This window comes from Dipodomys ordii, unplaced genomic scaffold (assembly GCF_000151885.1).
Source record: "Dipodomys ordii isolate 6190 unplaced genomic scaffold, Dord_2.0 Scaffold17, whole genome shotgun sequence".
In the NCBI taxonomy this organism is placed as follows: Eukaryota; Metazoa; Chordata; class Mammalia; order Rodentia; family Heteromyidae; genus Dipodomys; species Dipodomys ordii.
In genome coordinates this window covers 18123913-18147194 of record NW_012267233.1, presented here as the reverse complement: position 1 = coordinate 18147194, position 23282 = coordinate 18123913, and the positions used below count along the sequence as shown (strand labels likewise).

Here is a 23282-nt window from a genome sequence, read left to right as displayed (position 1 = left end):
ACACCAATATATATGTATATATATATATGGTGATATATATATATATACATATATATATATACATATATATATATATATACAGATAGATAGATAGATTACATCACATTTTGTTTTAAGGTGAGAAAAGAGAAGCCACATTTTGAAGGATTGAATTGTGGAGTCCTTATTAAAAGTCTGGCGACTGCATGGTGGACTCCTGTCTCAAAGACCAGAGCCAGCAAATACACTTAGCACTGTTAGGAAACTGAGCCATGAAAGCCAGAAAAAAAAGAAGCAATACCAACAAATCAATTCAGCTCCAATGGAGAGCTGAATTGGGACACCATGGTGACCAGAGAAGAGACAGGAGCCAGGAGCCAAGACACACAGAGACATGTGGCATGGTGGAATATGGTGGAATGGTGCCTGAGCTGGTCTGGGCTTAAATAGGGTCAGGTCAGGGGAGAGGGTCACAGGAAACCCCCAGTGCCAGGTTTAGTAATCTGTCATCCAAGTTCCTGCCCCTGCCTCCAGGGATTCAGACATGCCCATCACCTAGGAGGTGGAACTTCACCTTCCCCCACCATGAAGACAAGATGCCAGACTTTACTATCCACCATGTAGCCAAGATGGCGCTAGCCAGACCCGACTTCCCTATAGAGAGATTTAGATAATCTACATAAGTATAAATAAGGCAAGAGATATAGAGATATTAGCTGTATATCTACATAGAATCTCGGTGGAGTACCCTAGATCGTTTGCAGTTTCTGGATATCTTAAGTTTGGATTCTTAAACTTGGAAACTTGTTGAACTTTTTATGTGATGGACATAGGCAATATTTTGTGTCAAGTTGTGATTGTTTAGGGGTAGAAGTAGTTTGATGTCTGGGGTAGAATGTACACTATCATGGCCCTGAATAAGTTGTTCCCCATTTTGGCTACAGTAAATTAACCACGGTTTAGCATTCATCCCTAAGCTGAGTCAGTCAGAGGTTCTCTTCCTGAGGTTTGTGATTAAGTCTGAACAGTTAGATTGGTCTGAGAAAATCAGACTATTGGCCCATAGGCTGCTCTGATTTACATATACATTGGTTCTCTTTTGTTTGACTTATTAGTATTCTGAAATAGGTGCCAAAAGAATTCAAATAGAAGAGTTAACAAAAAAGTTTTGGTCTCTGGCTGCTTTTTTGATCTTTTTGTTAAAAAGAGAGACTGAGCAACACTGTAATCATATTCCCCCACACCCCTATTTCCAGGAACTGAATGCTTCTTCAATCCCCCTTGTTGACAACAAGATTGTCCTCTTGACTTCTGTAGGCATTTGATATTGAGAGTTCTGCCCTCTCTGTGATAGGAGTTTGGACGTGGTTATGAATATATGAAAAAGTAGAGAAATCCTTTAAAAGAAGAAAGGATTATCTGGGGTTAAGGAAGAAGAGAGAAGACAGTGTGTGTGTGTGTGTGTGTGTGTGTGTGTGTGTGTGTGTGTGTGTGTATAGGGACTGAGAGAATTTTATGGAGAAAATAAACTACACATCTGTACAGACATTGGAATTATTATATATTCCTGGTTCTGAGTCCTTTAGTTTCTAGTTTGTTTGTGGTGGTTCTGGTGTACACTGTGTCTCTGAATGGCATGATTTAGCTTTTGATTAACTGCTCTTTTGATTGCTGGTGAATGTCCTTTTGCCTGCTAATAAATGAGAACATTCACCAGCAACCAAAAGAGCCTTGCTCCAGGCAAGAAATCAGAAAGAAAACAAAAAACGTATAGAAAAGTGGCTAAAAATTATTTTCTGACAGATAGTTCAAGTGACTAAAATTGTTTCCTAACAGATGGCCTACAAAATTTGATCCTGCTTAATCTCAACAACAATAAGCTTACTTGGCTTCCTGAAGAAGTCGGCAGGTAATTTTGCTTACAGTGAGACTTAGTGAATACATCATATCACTCCCCTTCTTCCCCATCCCCATCCTGATCATCTGACAGCCTTATGCCATGGATTAAGTCCTCCTGGGTTTATACCAAGTGTGGAGGGAGCCAAGGGAATGAAGCAAGCCACTAATTTTAAACAGATGAGTCCTCAAACACTTCAATAAATGAGAAACAGCATGACTTGGTAGTCTTATTGTAGAAGGAGAGATTTAAACATCCATTTCTAAAATGGGTGATGTAATGGATTTCCCAACTCTGGGTTTCTTGGAACTTGCTCTGAATTTCAGGATGTTAAATTTTTATTTCATGAATGTGGTTACCCAATTTGAGCCAGATGGAAAAGGTAGTACAAAAGTAAAGGATTTTAAAACCACGATGTCATTTTCATCAAATAAAACATCACATTTTATTATCATTTAGAGCAGCCAAAAAAGAGAGAGGCTGTTTTCCCTGGTCTTGCACACCTGTACAGAGAAGCTGCCATTACAACATCCTTCTAGAGCCAGCGGTGTGAGGGCTTTGTTCTTCTGCAGGTATAACACCCTCTTATGATTTTCCTCTGGAAAATGAAGAGAGTCCTGCTCAGGTTTACTTGGGAGAGAAAGACATATATTACAAAGTAAGAATAGCCAGAATTGTAAAGGCAGATCCAGAACTATGAGTAGTTGCTCATAACTACCCTAGTCTTCCGTTTTTTTTCTTTCCTGGCAGCCAAACTATGCTATGATTTCACAATGTATGGAGCTTATCTCTGGAGTAGAATGTACATTAGTCAAGGAATCACATAAATCTACGTGGAAACTTTCACCCAAACTAGTACATTTGCAAGTATATAGTCCATGTTGTATAGTGAAGTCACAGTTGTTAGTATTCTGGCTGATCCTCAAATGCAAACTCATGGTTCATAATTCCAAGTAAAATTCCATTTCCTCACTCTGGGGGGATGTTTTCCTTTTATCCTCCCTCTCTACCTTCTTTCCTTTCCTCCCTTCCTTCTCCCCTTCCTCCTTCTCCCCTTCCTCCTTCCTCCCCACCCCACCCCTCTTTAAAAGAATCTGGGTTTCCCGAAACTCACTATATAGCACAAGCTAGCCTCTAGCTCATCACTCACCATTTTCCTTCCTCTGCTTCCCAAAGAGCTGGGATTACAGGCATGAAATTCACCCCTAGAAGGTAAAGTTAGCAGGTGGAATTTTAAAAAATTCTTTCTCATACTTTAAGCTCTTCAATCTGCACAGTGAAGATGACAAAAAAGGATAATTCTGAGGTTCAAATTTGCTAATCCATAATATTTTGTGTTGCACAACTGATTAGTTGCTGTTAGTTTTTATTTTTCAATGCTATTTTTATTCTTCTTTTTTTTTTTTTTTTTGGTTGGTGGTGGGGCTTGAACTCTGGGCTTGGGCACTATCCCTCAGCTCTTCAGCTCAAGGAGAGCACTCTACCATTTGAGCCACAGCGCTACTTCCTGTTTTCTAGTGGTTTATTGGAGATAAGAGTCTCACGGACTTTCCTGCCTGGACTGGCTTTGAACTGTGATCCTCAGATCTCAGCCTCCTGAGTAGCTAGGATTACAGGCATGAGCCAATGGCACCCGGCTTGTTATTTTTTTCTAATTCTGTCTTTTATTCTAAGTCACTTCCTTCCCAAGACAAAATTGCGATCTTTTGGTGAATTTTGGAAAGGCGTTAAGCATAGTTTGACATCCAGCCTCCTTTTGCCCTACTGTAAGGAAGCAGTCGCCTTAAATGGACAGGCTAGAAACGAATGTTTCATTCATAGAAAAGCTAGTAGGGAGTCTGGGAGTGATTGTGTCCTCAGTTCTATGTGGCCTGAGTTCCTTTCCTTCTGAGTCTTACGTTTCAGAAGCTAGGAGAGGAAGGGAGGAGCTTGGTGTTTTAGATTACTTAAGCTACAGAATTCATGAGCTTGGAGTCCAAGCAGTACAAGTGGGGCTTTACCGTTCACATAAAATCTGTTCATAGCTTCAGAAAGAGAAAAATGTGAACATCCTAGGGACAGAATCTCTGAAAGTAAAAGAGGGAAAGAGGAAAGGAGCGAGCTTTCTCCAAATCGCCAGCCCGTGAAGTTTGTCTGTGAAGTCATTCAAGCCAGTGGAAGTGGGGGTAGGTGGACAAGGAGAAGCTGCAAGCATAGTGCCTTCTCTAGATTTCCATTTGAAAAATAATTCTCAAAAGCCACAGCCCCGTGTGGTATATGCTTGAATCTTCACTTCCTTGGGATGTGAAGGCCAGAGAATAGAGAGTTAGCAAGACCCAAAGTTATCAAGTCCCAATTTCCATGTCACCCCTCCACTAATTTTTATATCTCTTAGGCAACCAATATTTTGACCTACCTTGGCAAAATAGTTTTGTTGAAATGAAGGAATTTTACAATATTACTCATTGTCTGTATCTGTCTTTTGTTTAGTCCATACTTTATATACTTGTGTGTGTTTTTAAATATATACATATGTATTTATATGTATATAGGTATACATATTTGGGATTTACCTTATTGTTTCATTTACTAGTATTTCATTACATGTATGTCCCATAAAATATTTATTTTTTCTCCATTTGTGTACATCTGTCATAAATTAAGCAATCATAATTATTGTTATACGAGTCTTATCATGGACATATGTTTCTTTCTATTTCCAATCCCAAACAGTGGAGTTATAGTCATACAGTATATATAGTCATACAGAATTACTTTAAAAATATTTGCCTTTACTGTATCTAAGTAATTGTGTCATTTAAAAAATTTAACCAGATATTTAAATTTTCATCTATTCTACCGGAGGGTGTGAAGTAAAATCCTACTGTAGTTTTAGTTTGTATAGGCATGATGTTTAAAGATAGTAAGCACTTTCTCATATTTTCAATCACAATTTATATACCTTTTAATGAAGTATCTATTTTCCATGTTTTGCTCATTAAAAATTGTATTGTTTCTAAAAATTGAGTTAAAAGGGATTTTTTAACATTCTGGATGCAACTGCTCTGTCACATTTTGTTGAAGATATTTGCTTTATTCTGTGACTAGTATGTTAATTTTCTTAACTTTTGAGGAACTTCAGTTTTTAACTCTGATTATGTCTTACTTATTAATATTTTCCCTTTGTGATTAGCACTTTTTTGGGTGTTCTGAAAAAGGAATTGTTGCCTACCCCAAATTTATCAAGATATTTATTCTATATGTTTTTACAAACATCCTAGCCTTAGTTTTAGTTTGGATCTTTGATCTCTCTTGAACTAATGTTTGCGCATGGGGTGAATTAATGGTCAGAGTTCATCCTGCCCTCATACATTTATTCACTTGTTCCAGCACCATCTGCAGAAAGACATCTTTTCTTAGTTGAATTGCACTGACACTTTCTCAGATCAGTTGATAGTTTATAAGTCATTTAGACTCTGTTCTATTGGTCTATCCATCTTAGTTCATTTGGGCTGTGATAAAACCATGCTATAAACTAAATAGTTTATAAACAACACTAGTTCATTTTCACAGTTCTGAAAGCTGGGAAGTCAAGTTCTAGGTGCTGGCAGATTTGGTATCTCGTAAAGGCCCATTTTCTGATTCATAGAATGGCTCAGACAACTCCCTCTGTCCTAACAATGTAGGAGGAGCAAAGCAACTTTTGGGAGCCTCTTCTGCAAAGGCAGCAACTCAATTTATAAGAGCTCCATCTTCATGACCAAATCATCTCCTAAATGGCCGATCTTCTAACACTGCCACATTGTTGGTTAGGCTCTCAGATGAACAGGATAGTACAGACATTCAAACTACAGCTATGAAAATAAGTGACATGAGTTTTGGTAAGTTGTGTTTAACCTTTGGACAATTTTATTCTTATAAGTGAGTTTCATTGATATATTCTGCTTATTTTTTTTTTTAGGTTAAGAAGTCTAACGTATCTAAGTCTAAATTGTAACCAGCTAACCAGCATTCCTAGACAACTTTGTTTCCTTAAGAATCTTTCTGAACTTTATCTTAACTATAACCAGCTCAGTCGCATACCTGAAGATATTAAGTACTTAAAGAAGCTCCAGCGGCTAAGTCTGGCCAGGAACAACATTGAATTTTTGCCAGAGGTGAGTGAGATGTAGAGCCTCATTTTGATTGTTGTTGTTGGGGAAGGAGTCACTCACCATGTTTGGAAGGGGTTAGAGCTTGCACTTGGGCACCGGCATGCAAGCCGTCACTAATGTTACATCGAATTACTACCTAAATTTTATGACGGAAGACAGTTCTAATTTAGATTAGTTCACACGAAGCCATATTTAGTAAATAAAAACAAAACAAGTCACTTACATTTGATTTGATAAGCAATAAACATTTTTCAGTCTACATATATTTCATATGTTGTATGGGAGTATACTTATACTAAAATTATTCATTTTTTTCTATGACTTCAGTTTAATTGAATATTATGTCTTATCTGGTAACCGACCATACAGAACAAAATACAGTTATGTCTTGGCTTTGGAATATAGGCTGGATACTGTCTGTCTTCTATATATTTTCTTGGTCGATCTTCCTTCTGCCCTATGCTTGTGAGACTCACCAGCCTTGATGTTGATAAACTCCCTTGTTTCCTGGCTTCCTCTTGAATATGGCCAATGAGGCATTAGCAGGAAACAAAAGATCAGGAGGACAGTGAGTACCAACTAGATACCACTTCCATGGAACTTTCTCAGGCAACGTAGGTGGTCACGTGTTGTGGTCTCTTTGCTGCATCCAGTTGGCTCTTTAGGAATAGGATGATAAATATATTGTTGTTACTAGCTCTGTGGATTTCAGAAGCCACTTTTCTTAGTTTAAGAGAATTTAGCTTCTCCCCCCCCCCAAAAAAAGAAGAGAATTTAGCTTTCTTAAAACCAGCCACACGTTTATAAATTGACCCTTTATTAAGATCTCTTCCCATCTTCCAGTTTGAGAGTTCTTTCCTAGTAGGGACATGTGAATGCATTTACCTTCTTTTCTTATGCATATTAGAGTTATTTTCATAGGCAATACGCCTAGTACAGTAAATTGAGAAATAAAAACCAGCAGAGTGATATGGTAGGCATATAAATGAAAAACATTTGGTCTTTCTTTTCTTTTGTGAGACTGTTTCCTTTAAAATTTTTGTGCTTGCCAGGCACCAGTGGCTCATGCCTGTAATCCTAGCTACTCAGAAGGCTGAGATCTGAGGATTGTGGTTCAAAGCCAGCCTGGGCAAGGAGAGTCTGTGAGACTCTTATCTCCAATTAACCACCAGAAAAATGGAAGTGGTGCTGTAGCTCAAGTGGTAGAGTGTTCGCCTTGAGCTCAGAGACAGTGCCCAGGCCCAGAGTTCAAGTCCCATGACTGACAAATAAAAACATTAAAAAAATAAAAATTTGTACTTACTATGATGTGTTCCGTGAAAACATTTTAAAGCAATAGCCTGAATATTGAATATGTTTCAAAATTGTTGTCCCTATTTACTAAACATGCTAATGTCTGCAAATGAGTCAAAAAAATCTTGAAATTAAAAAGTAAATATTAAATCAAATATAGATTGTAAAAATAAACCAATTAAAAATAAATTTATTAAAATAACATTTTCTTGAAGGAAAAGCAGTAAGAACAGCAAAGCAGCATCATGGGAAGTGTCTTATTTAGTGTTTATAACAACTCTCTGACAAAACTGTATGGAACACAAGACTAGTGTAACTCAGTCACGGTTTAGAAATGGACCAAGACCCACATCTGTCTGTCTTAAATGTATGTCCTTCAAGTCATTACTCCTCTTACTACTTTTACTACTAGACTATAAATGCTAGTTTTAAACAATTTAAATGCTAACTAATCAACTTTCAGGTAATAATGCCTGTAATCATTTATAGTGTGGATACTTAATATGAGTCTATCTATCATTGTTCTTTTTGGTCTGCAGTATTAATAAGGCACTACAGAAAATCCCCTTTTTTATAGGACAATTTGGGAGTCATTTTTCTAGTACATTATAAATTATATACATGTCTGTACCTGTATGAATGCATATTTTCTCTCTCTCTATATTTTATTATACACCTAGGAGTCAGGCCTTGATTTTATTTTTCTAAAGTGGTCTGAGGAATAGACAAGCTTTTGATTAATAATACCTAGAACTTACAAAATGTATTCTTATTATTTATTGTAATTATTATTTGATGGCACAGGACTTTGAATTTAGAGCCTTGCTTTTGCTAGGCTAACGCTTCACCATAAAAGCCATGTGTTCATCCTTTTTTGCTTTTTAAATTATTTTTCAGCTAACGTTTCACATTTTTTGCCCAGATTGGTCTTGAACCAGGATCTTTCCACTCATGCCTCCCACATAACTAGGATTACAGACATGAGCCACGAAATATATTCTTAATACAAAACTTTCACCACTATTGTGGTAGATAAAGTCATTGAATACTGTCTTTGGAGTTACGTTTTTACACTAGGAGGTAGAAGAATGATAAAAGACATTGTGTGGGAATGCCCTTTTTTCTGTAGAGAGAAAAGCTCTATTGAATCCCAAGAGCTGGTTTTTGCCTCCAAAATTTATATGGTGAAATACTAACCTCCAGTGTGGCAATATTAGGAAGTTGGGCTTTGGGAGATTATTAGGCCACAGGGTAGGGGAGGAGGGGGAACCCCTCACCAATGGGATTATTGTCCCTATAAAAGAGGCCTCGGAGGGCTTCCTGGCTCTCCTTTAACCAAGTGAAGAGGTAAGAAGTTGGCAGTTTGCATCTGGGAAGGGAGCCCACCAGGACTCTACCATGCTGACATCCTGGTCTTGGACCTCTTGCCTCCAGAACTGTGAGAAACAAGTTTCTGTCATTTATACCCTCTCTAGTCTGTATTCTTTCTTCTATCAGGACAACTAATATATTAGCATCAGTCCTTTGTTTTGGCAGGCCAACTATTATATTACTATACTAAATTAATATATTAGTATATGTAATGTAGTAGCACATTAAAAGTACTGAGAAAACCTACAGTTAATGGTTAAACTTAAGTCTAGCTTAGACCTTTTTTCCATTTAAAATACATTACTATCTCAGGAAATATGCCTAGGCAATTTTCAACAAATGAAAATTGTTTTAACTTTAAAAATGCAACTCATAGATATTAATTAGTCAGAATAACTAGTCCTCTTTAACTTAATACCTAGCGTGTAGTTAAATATGACTGTCTTTTTTCTTGCTGTTTATTTTTTATAATGATAGAAGAATTTTGTTTTGGTAAATGCCCTTCTTCAATCTGTGAGATTTGCTTACTGTTGATCTGTTCACTGGTTTGGCATGAATATTCTATCATGAATTATACTCAGAATCCTGAGTAGTTAATATGCATGACATGTATAAAAGATCTTTACAAATTGGACTTTTTCTTTCTTTAGTTCTTCCTGGCCACACTGTTTTTGTCACATTATACTTTCTGTAGTTCTTTCCAAAGCAGTGGAATGTGCTCTGTTCCAAGTATATCAGAGAATCTTAGCTTAAGTTTTACATTTTCCTGAAAACCATTCTGAATTTTCCATTATTTTCTCTTTTTAACACTTTAGAACACTTATTCCTATAACAAAACATAGCCATTATCTGTAAATTTTTAACCCTTTGACTAAAGAGTTATTGGAATCAAACAAAAGTCAACAACAAAAAGGTCAAAGATGTATTTTTAAATAGGTTGGAAAGTTCTTAAATTTTAGCTTGCAGATATTGAGTACATATTGGGAGTCAGAAAATCATGGTCACTGATACAATAACAATAGGATAATGGCAATGGAAAGATGGAATTTAAGAGGATCACATATATGGCAGATGATAAATTCCATTTCTAGGGCAAGTCACTCATCTGTAGGATGAGTGACCTAGCCCTAGCTCTTAGCTCTTTCAGGCTGTGTTTTATTGATAGTGGGCCTTCTTTCTTACCTGAAGTCTTGCTCTTCCTAGAATATCCTGTATCATCTGACTGACCAAGGCAGTTATATGAAGGCTTGACCATTTCTGTCTGATGGAGAGCAACTTCCACAGGCAGTACTGACTAAAGAGTTCAATGAGATTCTGTTGGATCTGTCTTCCATCTTGATTTTTTTTTCTGTTGATCCGATCTTATTTGTTGCCTCTGTTTTATAGGATTGGATCCCTAAAACACACCTAGCACCCCAAAATTTAACTCAGCATCTTCTTTTGAAAGATGCAACTATAATAATATGTAACAAAGCTGAAAGGAAGGATAGTTAGCAAAGCTAGAAACATACTGTCTTCGTACGAAGAGATTTGATATTCAAAATAAGAGTGACATTTGTGAAATATTTCTACAATTGTTTATTGTTTCCCTTATTTCTCAATGAAAAAGGTTTTTTTTATGATTTTAGTTAAAACAAATCTTACATACTCTGTGCTTATTAGTACAAGTGCAAGAATTCAGATATAATATATATCCATATAGTTGGGACAATCCATAGTAATATAGGACAAGTATATATTTAGTAATAGATTTCATTCCTTCATAAAGTAAAGGCAGTGTTAGCACAGTTCCAAGCAAAAAGTAGACATGTAACATTCTGGTGGAGTTTAGAGACACTATTCCCGGACTGTGTTTTCTGTTTCTCATGATATCTTTTTACTTTAATAACAACTAAGTTCTATTTAGAGTTCACTGAACATAAAGCTATTTCGTAACCGCTTTTACATTAATAACTTAATTTGATCCACCCAATGACCACATAAGTAGGGTTTCTATTTTCATTTTATAAATGGAGAAATTGAAATTCAAAGAGATGCTTAGTAATTTGTCCACAGATTTGTAATAGATTTGTCCATAGTTTGTAATAGTCAGAGATGAGATTTGAACCTAATAGTAGCCTCACTCAAACTCTATTTTACCTTTCCCTGGAATAGCCAGAAGAAATAGGGAAGATGTAATGAAGTGTTGGGTGGGTCAGTTCTTTTTCCTCTTCTTCCTCTTTTTCCCCTTTTTTTTTGTTGGTCATGGGTCTGGCCTGGGTACTGAGCCACAGTGCCACTTCGATTTTCTGTTGGTTAATTGGAGATAAGAGTCTCATGGACTTCCCTGCCCTGACTGGCTTTGAACCACGATCCTCAGATCTCAGCCTCCTGAGTAGCTAGGATTACAGGCGTGAGCCACCAGTGCCCAATGATCAGTTCTTCTTCATAGTTATTTTCATGAAGTTTGAGGTTACAAAAAACCCCCAAACTTCTGATTTTAGATATTAGATTATAAAGTCTCTTTCTCTCTTTGTTTCTAACAGGAATTTTGTGATCTTAAAAAACTAAGAATCCTAGATGTAGCTGGAAACATTATTCAGATATTTCCATCAGGCGTAAGTAGAGTTGATTTTTATTACATTCGAAAAACAATTTTGTTTGTGCTACTGGGAATATGAATATAAGAGCAGCCAATAAATGCTGTAGTAATTGAAACCTTGAAATATTTTGCTTTATTTCAGAATTTAAAAACTTGGTCTTTCTTTTCCTTTTCTTTTTGCTCTTGTTTGAACTAAATGAACTTTGCTATCATAAATATTTTAATATATCAGTTATAATTAAATATTTTGGTTATGACATACCGCTTTTGCTCACTTTAGAGTTTTTGAAATATTGCTTTCTAAGGCATAAGTTTTTGTTCCTTGTAATTAATCCAAAGGTGACACTTTTATTAGTTGTTTTAAAGATATAAACCATTAAGAGTTTATCTTTTCATTTGGAAATAAATTTTGATATTTTTCAACTTTAAATAATGAAGATTTGGTGACTTTTAGCTCTTGGAAAAATAGTTTCTAATATTGCATCTTTATATACAAGTGAACATGAGTCACTATTAAGGGAATATGTAGAAGTCTATTAATCTAGATAGTGCTCTGAAATTAGCTGTTGAACCACTAATTACTTTTTTTCCTGAATGTTTGAGTCCAAATTGAGTTTCATACTTTTCCATCCTTTAGAGAAGTATCTTATACTGATGATAATTCAAATATGATAAAATAAGTTCAAAGTAGATTTTAGGGAAAATGACTTTATATATAATGTAATATGCTTTATATAAAATAATATGCTATAGATAATGTAGTTTTTCCTAAATATGTAAATGTGTGTATGTATCTATATATTACCCTTTTAACCATTTCAGGTGTATTTATAGTTTGACACAAAATATTTTAACAGCGTCCATTGTCACTATCCATTCCATAACTTGTGCTGGTACCAAAAAAGCTTGAAATCAGAGCCCCATGATTTTGCTTGGTTTCATTGCTTAGGCTGGTATTCTACCGTTTTAGCGATTCCTTGAGTCTTCCAAACCTCTTTTATCTTTCTCAACAGAAATTTAGTGTCATTAGAAAAATTCACCACTCTCTTTTTAGAAACTTGTAGCAGGTTAAGATGTGATACTCTGCCTCCTCTCTGGTAACCACCATTCTATTTTCTTTCTCTATGAATTTACTCTTTTGTCCTTTTTTGTTTTCTTTTTTGTTCGTCGTGGGGCCTGAACTCTAGGCCTAGGTCCTGTCCCTCAGCTCTTCAGTTCAAGGCTAGTGCTCTACCACTTGAGCCACAGCACCACTTCTGGCTTTTTCTGCTTATGAGTAATGGAGTAATTCTGAGTAATCGAACCCAGGGCCTCATGCATGCAAGGCAAGCACTCTACCACTGAGCCACCTTCCCAGCCCTCCTCTGTAATCTTTTTTTAAAATAAGTTTTTTTATTGTGAAAATACTGTACAGAGGGGTTACAGTTACATGAGCCAAGGTAGTGAGTACATTTCTTATCAAGCATTGTTACCTCCTCCTTTGTTTTTCCCCTACCATCCCTTCCCTCCCACCTCCTCAACTACACTTCCCTCCCTCCATGTCGTACGCTTTATATGACTAAAATCATATACCAGTTGTCCTTTCTGACTGGCTTATTTCACTTAGAACAATGTCCTTATGTGCACCAACACTGTAGTGTCAGAATTTCTTTTCATTTTTAGGTTGAGTAATATTCAAAATATTACTTGTGTATGTATTACATTTTGTCTATCCATTTATCTGTGGGTGAACACTTGGTTATTTCCATCTTTTGGCTCTTCTGAGTGATGCTGCTCCCAACATCCATGTATAAATATTTATTCTAGTTTCTATTGGGAAGTAGAATTATTGAATTATATAGAAATTTTGTGTTAATGTTTAAAGGTGTCAATACACTATCTTCAAACTTTATAGTTTTACTCAAAATAAGATGTTTTTAAAGTTGACCTGGTAAATGCTACATGTATTTACTCAGGCTGTATTTCTTCATTTAGCTCTCTATACCTGCCTTGTTTCTCTTAACTTTCAAAGAAGCCTTCAGTGCCATCTCTTCTGTGGTACAATTGGACTTAGTCTTTTCAAGGATGTCTTGCTTTAGACTGTGAATCTTCTAAAAAAGATTTTTTTCTCTCTCAAATACTTTTAGAGATAGCATTTATTCTGGTTATTATCTGGTTTTGAATATCATTCATTGTAACAAATGTGGGCAATAAATAAGAATAGAGAGAGCAAAATTTAAGGTGCCTCTAAGTTTACCTCTTAGAAATAATGCTTACAGAAGTATGTCTTCAAGTATCTCATACTATTTTACAAATAAAATTGAAAGTGTACTATGTAAAAAGTGTATATCTTGTTTACTCAACATTATATATTGAGCACTTTCCTTAAACTACTGTTCTTCAAATACTCCATTTCTAATGAATAGTTATTCTAGTTTCCTTTATCCTATGTTTAGTTTATTTTACAATTTTATTTATTGATGGAATTGGATTAGATTTTGAAGCTATAAGCCACTGAGGACAAAGATGATCTATCATAGAGTGCCTTTTATTTGCATCCTTTTTTTTTAGGGGTGGGAGTGACATTTCCAAAATATGCCTTGTTATGGATACTCAATGATCTATGGAAACACTGCCTGTTGTTTAGTTAGTTCAGAAACCAGTGATGCTTGGTGTAAGAGTTTCCTATGGCTACCATAACAAAGTACCACAAACTTGGGTTTAAGTCTTCTTAAAGGGTACAAGTCCTTGGATTGTGGTCCACCCTAATTTAGTATGACTTCATCTTAACTAATTATATCTGCAAAGACTCTGTTTACAAATAAGTTCACATTCTGAAGTTCTGAGTACACATGAAGTTTGGGTGGATGAAGCAACACTATTTAATCCATTACAGTTTGGTAGCATATTGAGATTTTATACTCTGTCTGTGAAATAGATAGGACTCTCATCTGTGAAGAACTCAATTCAATGAGTGAATATTTGATATTTCTTCTGTGGCTAGTTGTCTCCCAAGTGTTGGGCTTAAAGATTTGCAGAATTCCTCCCCTCACATAATTCTGAAGAGGCAGATGAACAAATATAGTTGCTACCTGTAGGAACTTCACGATTCACATGTGAAGGAATCTCTAGAAATTGAGAGAGATAAATACAGAAATGTAGGATTAGAAAAGTTGATGGAACTAATATTAACCAGCTTGGAAATAAAAGAGGATGAATAGGTGGGAATTTCATTGTGAAGAAAGTGACTATTTGTTATCATAGTTTTTGATAAGGGAAAGAAAAAAATACATTGTCATTTGCTTTTGAAGATTTGGATAGCATCAGAGGGATTTGAGGGAGAACAGAGTTACTATTGTCTCCAGTTTCTAAAAGAAAAGATAGAAAACTGTCTTTGAAGTGATTGTGATTAAGTATTTTTAACAGAGAGAAAGAAATTACTGAGATTTTCAAAGTTTTTTTTTTTTAACAATATTGGAAGTACTATTAAGCACATCATCTTTTTCCTGATTCTTCTTTCCCTCAGGGGCACAGTTATTTTCCAACCTGCTTTTGAAGAAATATTGAACCCCCAAAAATGAGAAAACATTTTAACAATCATCAACAGGGCATACCTTGAGGTTTACCTTTGATATGAATCTTATGCCAAAGATACAGAACACTGCAATCCCACAGGAAACTTCACTTTGTCAGAATCCTTCATTAGCCATCTATCCAGCGATGACTACTTTCCAGATCAAGAAATGGTATTAGCAGTGGTTTTTTCAGGGCTTACAATTTTTAGTTATCTAGTAATTTTCAGGCTTGCAAAGCAAATTTCGGTGTTACAAAAATTTATTCTATGAAGACAAATGGGAAATTATTGTTCCTATTTGGAGTCAAGGCTGTTGAGGCTCTAGAGAATTTACTGAATGTCTTTGTTCTCAAATTTGAGTACACATTAGAATCCACTGGATGGCATGTTAAAACCCAAAAGACTGGGCCTCTCTCCCAGAGTTTCTGAGTCAGTAGTGGGGAACCCAAGGATTGCACATTTATTAAGTTCTCAGGTGATGCTGGTGCTGCAAGTCTGTGGGGACCACACTTGGGGAACCTTTGGCGTATATTACAAATAAGTAGTGGATCTGGACCTAGCATTTCACCCTTCTTGACGTATCTGAGGAATCTGTTCTTTGTCTCAGGACTGACCAGCAGGGACTGTCCCTGCGACAATATACAAAATAAACAAGGCATTTCTCGTTTCTCACTGGGAGTTTGAGTTCTGAAAATTTCACTGTGTCCTTGACTAAAATGATACTTAAGGAATGTTCCTCAAACAATAGGATGTTTGTATACTCTGAAAAGTTCTTCACAAAACTAGAATTTTTGACATGTGAGCAGGAAGAATTCCTCTAAAGTTGGAACTGAGATTTATGTGTTGCTTAGTGAGTGAGCCTTACTTAGCCATGTTGTAGACCTCCATGGTTTGTTTGTTTATGCCATTGATGAAACTCATTTGGTGTTTGTTCATCAACTAATATGAAAGCAGATAGAACTAGTTTTTATTTATTTTTAATTTTAACTTTTGTCAATCATGAGGCTAGGCCCTGTCCTTGCACTTTTGTGCGCAAGTCTAGCCCTCTACCACTTTAAGCCACAGCTCCACTTCCAGTTTTCTGGTGGTTAATTGGAGATAAGAGACTCACAGACTTTCCTTCTTGGGCTGATTTTAAACCAGTATCCTCAGATCTCAGCTTCCTGAGTTGCTAGGATTACAGGTGTGAACCACCAGTGCCCAGCTTTATTTATTTATTTATTTTGGCAAGTGATCTTCACATCTTACTTGAGATGAAATTTAAGAAGGGAAATCTTCATCATATTATTTTTAATTGAATATGAGTTTTGTCTTAAGTTGGCTGGTTCCAGTTTGGATATGAAACTCAGGTTTAGCTGACCCAATTTTACACCGACAGATCAATATGAGTTTATGAGAAAAGGCTTTGATGCTTAAGAAATGTGTTTAAAAGTTATAAATCATAGCTAATGCCACATTTTCCATGGTTACTGCTTTCTTTCCATTTCAGATCTAACTAATGTTCATTTGACTCTGTAGCTTCCTTAAACAGACGGTAGGAAGTGGCGCAAGCAGTAGAGCGCTGACCTTGAGCTGAAGAGTGCAGGGACAGCGCCCAAGCTCAGAGTTCAAGCCTCAACTAGTATATGTCTGAGACAAGCAGAAAAGGTCAGATAAATTGATGTTAGGTGAAATGAATCCCAAGATAAGGACGCAAATGGTTTTACTTTCTTGCTATTGGTTCTAACATAGTTATAAGGTGATTGTTTTGTTGCTTTTTATGTCCCTCCCCAACAGTATAACCTCTGTTTTCACTGTATTTGATGTTGGTATAATTTGGGAAGGGGAAGGGAAAAAACAAATTGCTTAAACAGGGATGCATGTGGACCTATTGCGACAAAGAAAGGTACAAGATGCTATGTCGAAAAAACTAATTTTACTAACTTGGTGGGGTGGGGGGAGGGCAGGGATGGTAAGGGGAAGCAAAGGAGGAGGCAGCAATACTTGATAAGAAATGTACTCATTACCTTGCTCATGTAATTGTAACCCCTCTGTATGGTATTTTCACAACAAAAAAACCTTATTAATAAAAAAACAGATGCTATGTCAACATTAAGAACCTTAAGTATTTTGTATATTCCAAGGTTTGTGGGTGGATTGTGTCTTTATAAGAAAACACATAGCAATATAAAGCATATGCAATGGTGCTGTCATGAGAAAATTATGCTTGGACTATTTATGGAAAATAATAGCAATAACACCTATTCTATCAGTACTCCTTTTGCTATTAAAAGTTCTCTTAAGTGTATCATAAATCAAATTTGAAGATTAAAAAAGGCATTTTTCCTTTTACAGTATGAGAAACACAGAAGGAAAGAATATACAAGAGCTTTCCCAGGCACACAAATCATTTGAAAAGTTTAGAGAAGATTTGAATCCACTATTCCCAAACCAATACTAATTTTTCACAACTTAATGATTTGTCTGCTTTTGACCTTAGACATATAAGTCAATTACACTATGTCTCATCTTTTTTCCGGTATATACTTAGGATATTAATACTTGTATCCATAAAATTACTGAGAAAGTTAGTGACCAACAAAGAATAGAATGAGTGAAGAATTAGGTGAAATGATGTATATACGCCTTTTTTTAGGGTCTTGGCCCATGGTTTGTATTCAGTGTTCTTTTCATGGTGCTGAGGGTCAAATATATGTATTCTATTCAAGTGCTGTTCCATTGAGCCACATTCCCTGCCCCATTTTCTTTTCATTTTAAGGACTGATATGAGTGCAACTCATCCCAAGTTCAGGGATTTGTTTGAAGGTTTTCGAAACCTGAATAATTCTTTTTTTAAACATTTTTTATTGTGAAAATACCATATAGAGGGGTTACAATTACATGGGCAAGGTAATGAGTACATTTCTTATCAAGTATTGTTGCCTCCTTTGTTTCCCCTTCCTATCCCTTCCCATCTCCACGCGCCGCCCCCCACCCCCACTCCCAAAGTTGTAAAGTTTGTTTTTCAACATAACGACCTGTACATCTGATTGTACCAATGGGTCCACTGCTATCCCTATTTAAACTTGAATAATTCTAACTTGCAAACTCTTTGTGTAACCACTGGTCTGTAACCAAGGCTTTACGAGGGCAGTGCAATCTCAGCAGCACATACCGCTTGCCAGCATCTATGGTTTGTTTTTTTTTCAGAATTGTTATTCCAAGTTACTTTTCTTATAAATAACATTTATATTCTTCTGGCCTACCTTAGTTATACAATATAACAGAACCCACAAATTATTTATTAGAGGATGTCTTCCTTTCCTAGGATCTTCTATTTTTTCTATTTATTTCTCTCTGATTCCTTTCCTCTTTCTCTCAGCTCATTTGATTTCTGATTATGACTACATTTATTTAAAAATAGGACCTTTTGTCACTGAACTCCATTTTTCTTAAGACTTTTACACAGCTTGTCATCTATTGCTTGTCCTAATGTCCGTTCTTTTCTGGGATACATTTAGTTTAACACAACCTCTTTATTTATAGCCAATGGTGGCTGGTTTTGTTCCATTTTGGTCTGAATCCACATTGGAATTATATATATATATATATATAGTCAGTTGTGGGGCCTGAACTCTGGGCCTGGACGCTGTCCCCCAGCTCTTCTGCTCAAGGCGAGCACTCTACCACTTGAGACACATCACCACTTCTGATTTTTCTAGTGGTTTATTGGAGATAAGAGTCACATAGACTTTTCCTGCCCTGACTCACTTTGAACCGTGATTCTCAGATCTCAGCCTCCTGAGCAGCTAGGATTACAGGTGTGAGCCACTGGCACCTGGCTGGAATTATATTTTTGACTCTAGATTCCTGACCTCGGTTTGCTGTAATCTGTACCTGATTCTTGTCTTAATTCTTAAAGCATAAATATTTCACAAGTACTTCAGTTGTCTTAGTTACTTTTCAAGGATTGGATACAAACAGAAAGAAGCCATTTTATTTTTGAATACTCTCACCTTCAAATAAATCTTCATTTACTTTCAACAGAATGGTTCCCATATATGTCAGGTTATACATAAATATATACATGTGCACATTTGCACTCTTTATTTGGTGGGGGTCTGATTGTGGGGCCTGAGCTCTGGGCCTGGGCGCTGTTTCTCAGCTCTCCAGCTCAAGGCTAGCGCTCTACCACCTGAGCCACAGAGCCACCTCTGGCTTTTTTCTTTTTGCTTATGTAGTGCTGAGGAATCAAGCCCAGGGCCTCATACATGCAAGGCAAACGCTGTACCACTGAGCCATCTTCCCAGCCCTTGCATTCTTTTTTAATATATATTTTTTTATTGTGAAGATACTGTACAGAGGGGTAACAGTTACATGAGTAAGGTAATGAGTACATTTCCTATCAAGCAGTATTACCCCTCCTTTGCTCTTCTCCTACCATCCCTTCCCTCCCCACACTTGCATTCTTTAGGAGACCATTTAGTTGAAGTCAGGAGTACTATTTTTTGAAATTGAACACTTAGAGAATAGCTACTACTTCAACATATCCATGATCAAAAATAACTTTGATTAGGCCAATAATTACAATAAAATTATAGGAAAGAAACTCCTTAGAAATGTGAAATTATGTTGTTTGCCTTATATTAAAAGCTTTTTTGGAAACTTTGAATGCTCTTTTGCAAGATGCTTAGAAAACAGCTTTAAAATAAGAAAACAATGACACACAAGAAAATGTCCATAAAGTTGTGGTCAAGAACATTCTCAAATATCCCCACAATGGAGTGATCTGGGTTGAGTGTCTATGTTGCTCTAAGTGCCATGAGAAAATCTAGTTGCCTGTTTTACTCCTCTACTATTCTGCCCCTCTTGTGTAGCAGTATAATAGATCATTTGCTGCTTTTAGTTCTTGTTCCCATGTTGGTAGTTTGTTTTCATTTTCTGCTGAATATTAAAACCGTATCCTCTCCTTGAAGCTCATTAAATGCCTCTCTAAAATTTGACCCTGATTTGAAAATAGTATATTTTTCTTCAGTTGTCAATGCTGCTTTAAGTGACTCAGTTTATTAGAAGACATACATTTAAAACAACATTTAGTGACCTTTAAAGAAATGGGACACAAGCCAACGCTTTTCTAATGGAAACCCCTTGTGGGCTCTGAGGTTTTATGTAAGTGATGTAAGCTTAGCTAATATAGAATTAGTGAGTTCCAAAACTTGACTAAATGCTTTCTCTGACACTACTTTTATGAGAATGAGATCATTTTTTCTGCTGTTTCTTATTTGGGGGTAGGTGGGAGTGGGTAAAGAGAAGAGTACTGAATTATATGTTATTACTACTTTTACTATTTTAAATCTGAAATTTCATGAGATAGACTTTTTTTTGCAATGAAAAGCATACAGAAAATTTATGACATATTACTCTTGATGTAATGATGAGTTTTGTTAAAGCTCTCATTTAAAAATTGAGCTACCAATTAAATTAGGAGGTATAACATTTACTCTGCTCATCTAAGTTAAGTTATATGGCCTGTCTTTCCATTTCTATATGGTCTTATTAAATTCAGGCTGGTGCTAAATTTCTGTACATTTTAAATACTGCAAAAGGACCCCATAGCACCTGATGTAGTGTATGATTGAACAATATTTGGCTCTCAGTTAAACTCTTGAAAAATTTAGTCTTCTAGCCTGGTAGTAATGACTTCATTAAAGAGACTCTTCTCACTTGAGAGATAACATGAACATTTTCTAATAAGATCAAAATGAGAGCTTTTTTCGTCTTTCCTTGTCCTATAAATGTATTTTAAATGATTTTTTTTGGTCAGGTCAGCATTTCTTCAGAGACTAAATCCAGTAAAATTGAGAGATAGAGAGAGATGGGGGGAGAGTGAGAGTGAGAGTGAGAGGAGAGAGAGAAGTATTTTAAAGAGATTTTCTGGGTCTGATATTGTAGGAGAATGGAAGGTTTGCTTGCTAGCATGCCTAGGTCCTGGGTTGAATGAAAAAGAGAAAGAGGGGAGAGATGTGAGAGAGATTATGGGAGAAAGAGTAGGAAAGGAATAAGAGAGAAGGAAAGAGAGAGAAAGCGAAGAGAGAGAGAGAGGAGCTAGAGGAGAGAAGAGATGACAGCAGGAGAGGAGGAGAGGAGAGGAGAGAACTCGGAGTGAAATTCAGTAGTGTGGCATCCATTTATCCGTTTTAAGGACACATCTCAATTTAGATGAGAAGTTCTCTCCATCTTTCCTCCTGCATCTCCTCAAATGAGCTTGGGGATGACAAATATTTTTGCCTCTTTTCATTGATGTATTCCAAATACCTGGAACAGTGAGTGCCTAGCACCTAATAAATACTTGTTAGAAATAGCTTAGATTGTCAAAAGCCAAGTAGTGCTGCTGGCATCCCGCCCCAGAAAATGAAGTGGTGAATGCATAATGTATATTAATTGGATGAATGAATGATTGAATGAATGAATGAATGGCCGATAACAGCCATTGTCTGTATTCTCTTTCTTTCTTTCTTTTTTTTTTTTTCAAATCTAATATCCACAAATCACATGCATTGAGAGGGCTTCAGGAGTCCTCTTTGACATTGACATGAAACTCATCTTCATCTTAAATCTATGATTGTATATTGCTTTCCTGGCTCCATTCTTCCAAGGACTCTTTGTTTATCAGTCTTCCAATATATATGGCTTTGGTTAGGAGCCATATATATTATAGTTATATTTCCTTTTAAATTTTATCCTGTAATTACAGTTATATGAAACCTTTATATAACTTTCCTTGGCTGCCAAGAAGTTTAGAAAACATTAAGAGATTACAGTTTTAGATCATCATCTATTTTTATGTTTTGATCTCTGATTTCATTGGCCACAACTTATACATCTTTTTATTACAAAGCAGCTTGATTTCTTGGACTATACATTAAAATGGAAACCAAACTGAAAATAAAAACCCAGCTTCTGGCTGAGAAGATATCTCTAGAGATTTCTAAGGCTCCCTATATTAGATTGCAGGGTATTTCAAAATATTTGATTTGTTGTTGGCAGTAACAGTAGGAGACAGAGAGATCAATTTTCTCATTATTCCCAAGATTTTATGGAGTTAGGATCACATAAATTTGTAGAAAACTGTTTGGTAGTTCATAAATGTCCACTTTCTCTAGCTTTTTTCCCCTTTGTAGATTGGGGATGAGGCATAGTGGTCCCACAGGTACAGTGATTAGTGTTAGTAAAGAGTGAAGATTCTAGAACATGATGAGAGAAATCACTATTCTTGACTATTGTCAAAAAGATGCTGAACCCAAACTGTCAGAGCAATAATTATGCCATGAAATAAAAAGTAGTTATTTCTTTACTACAATCAGGGCAGGTTTTGCCTTAGGAAAATCGACAGTGTAATCAATTCATTAGTTACGAGACTAATTTTGAAGACAGAACTGCTCTTGCCGCAACTTTTCTACTTAAATGACTAAATGACTAACCCTTACACATTCAGGAGCCTTCTGGGATATTCTGACTCAGACTGTGAAAGAACAAATGTGTGAAAAGAAATGGTAAGTAGTAAACTGAAAATAAAAACTTCATATTTTCTAATACCTGAAGAGTATTGTTTGAAAGTGAACTCATATTTGTAATATTTTTAAACTTCATGAGGAATTACAGTTTTCCTGTATTTCCATATTGTAAATGCTCTCACTGTGGTCCATTTCAATCCACTAATCTGATGTCATGGAAAGCCTGGTTAAGAATTGGTGGTTGAACATGGCTCACTCAAGTTAGTACCCATCAGCATATTTGCGGTAGTGACTTTGACAACAATGAATGAGGATTTTAACGATATTCTGTGGATCCAGGAATATAAAATGTCTGTTAATCTTCTGGTACCTTCAGTTCTTTTTCTACAAGTTTATGCAATTTTTATTGTAGAGATCTTTCACATCCTTTATTAGATTTATTGCTAGGCATTTTCTTGTTTTTGAGGCTGTAATAAATGAGTTTGCTTTCTTGATTTCTTTCTCAGTCTTTTCTTTTTTGGTATTTAGAGAAATGATTTCTTTTTGTATGTAAACTGTGCTGCTACTTGACCAAAAGTATTGATTATATCAGGACTTACAACTACAGTTTCTTTAAAAAATTTACTTTATTGTAAAAGTGATGTACAGAGGGGTTACAGTTACATAAGTAAGGTAATAAGTACATTTCTTTTTGAACAGTGTTACCCCCTCCCTTATTTTCTTCTGCTTTCTCTCCTCCCCTTCTCCCCAAGTTGTAAAGTTCATTTTCAGCACTGTCTAGTGAGTATCCCTAGTCAATTGGCTCACACTTTGTCCCACTGTTTCTGTGATTCCCCCTCCCTTCCTCAAATCATATGAACTTATATCAAGACAAAGGTACTCAAATCAGAAACAGCGATCACAGGGAATAAATCAGAGGAGAAAAAAAAAGAAAGACAAAAACAGTAACTGTAAATAGTACACTAAAAAGAAAAGAAAAATA

General features: G+C 36.0%; 1 protein-coding gene across 1 annotated transcript in view; it reads left to right on the top strand.

Annotated features, from left to right (window-relative positions):
- Lrrc69 (leucine rich repeat containing 69) overlaps nucleotides 1-23282 on the top strand; it is a 69850-nt gene that overhangs the window by 15501 nt on the left and 31067 nt on the right. Inside the window, exons 3-5 of the mRNA XM_013012453.1 lie at nucleotides 1816-1888; nucleotides 5817-6012; nucleotides 11199-11270. Coding sequence (XP_012867907.1) covers nucleotides 1816-1888; nucleotides 5817-6012; nucleotides 11199-11270 — 341 coding nt within the window. The remainder of the gene's footprint in view (nucleotides 1-1815; nucleotides 1889-5816; nucleotides 6013-11198; nucleotides 11271-23282) is intronic.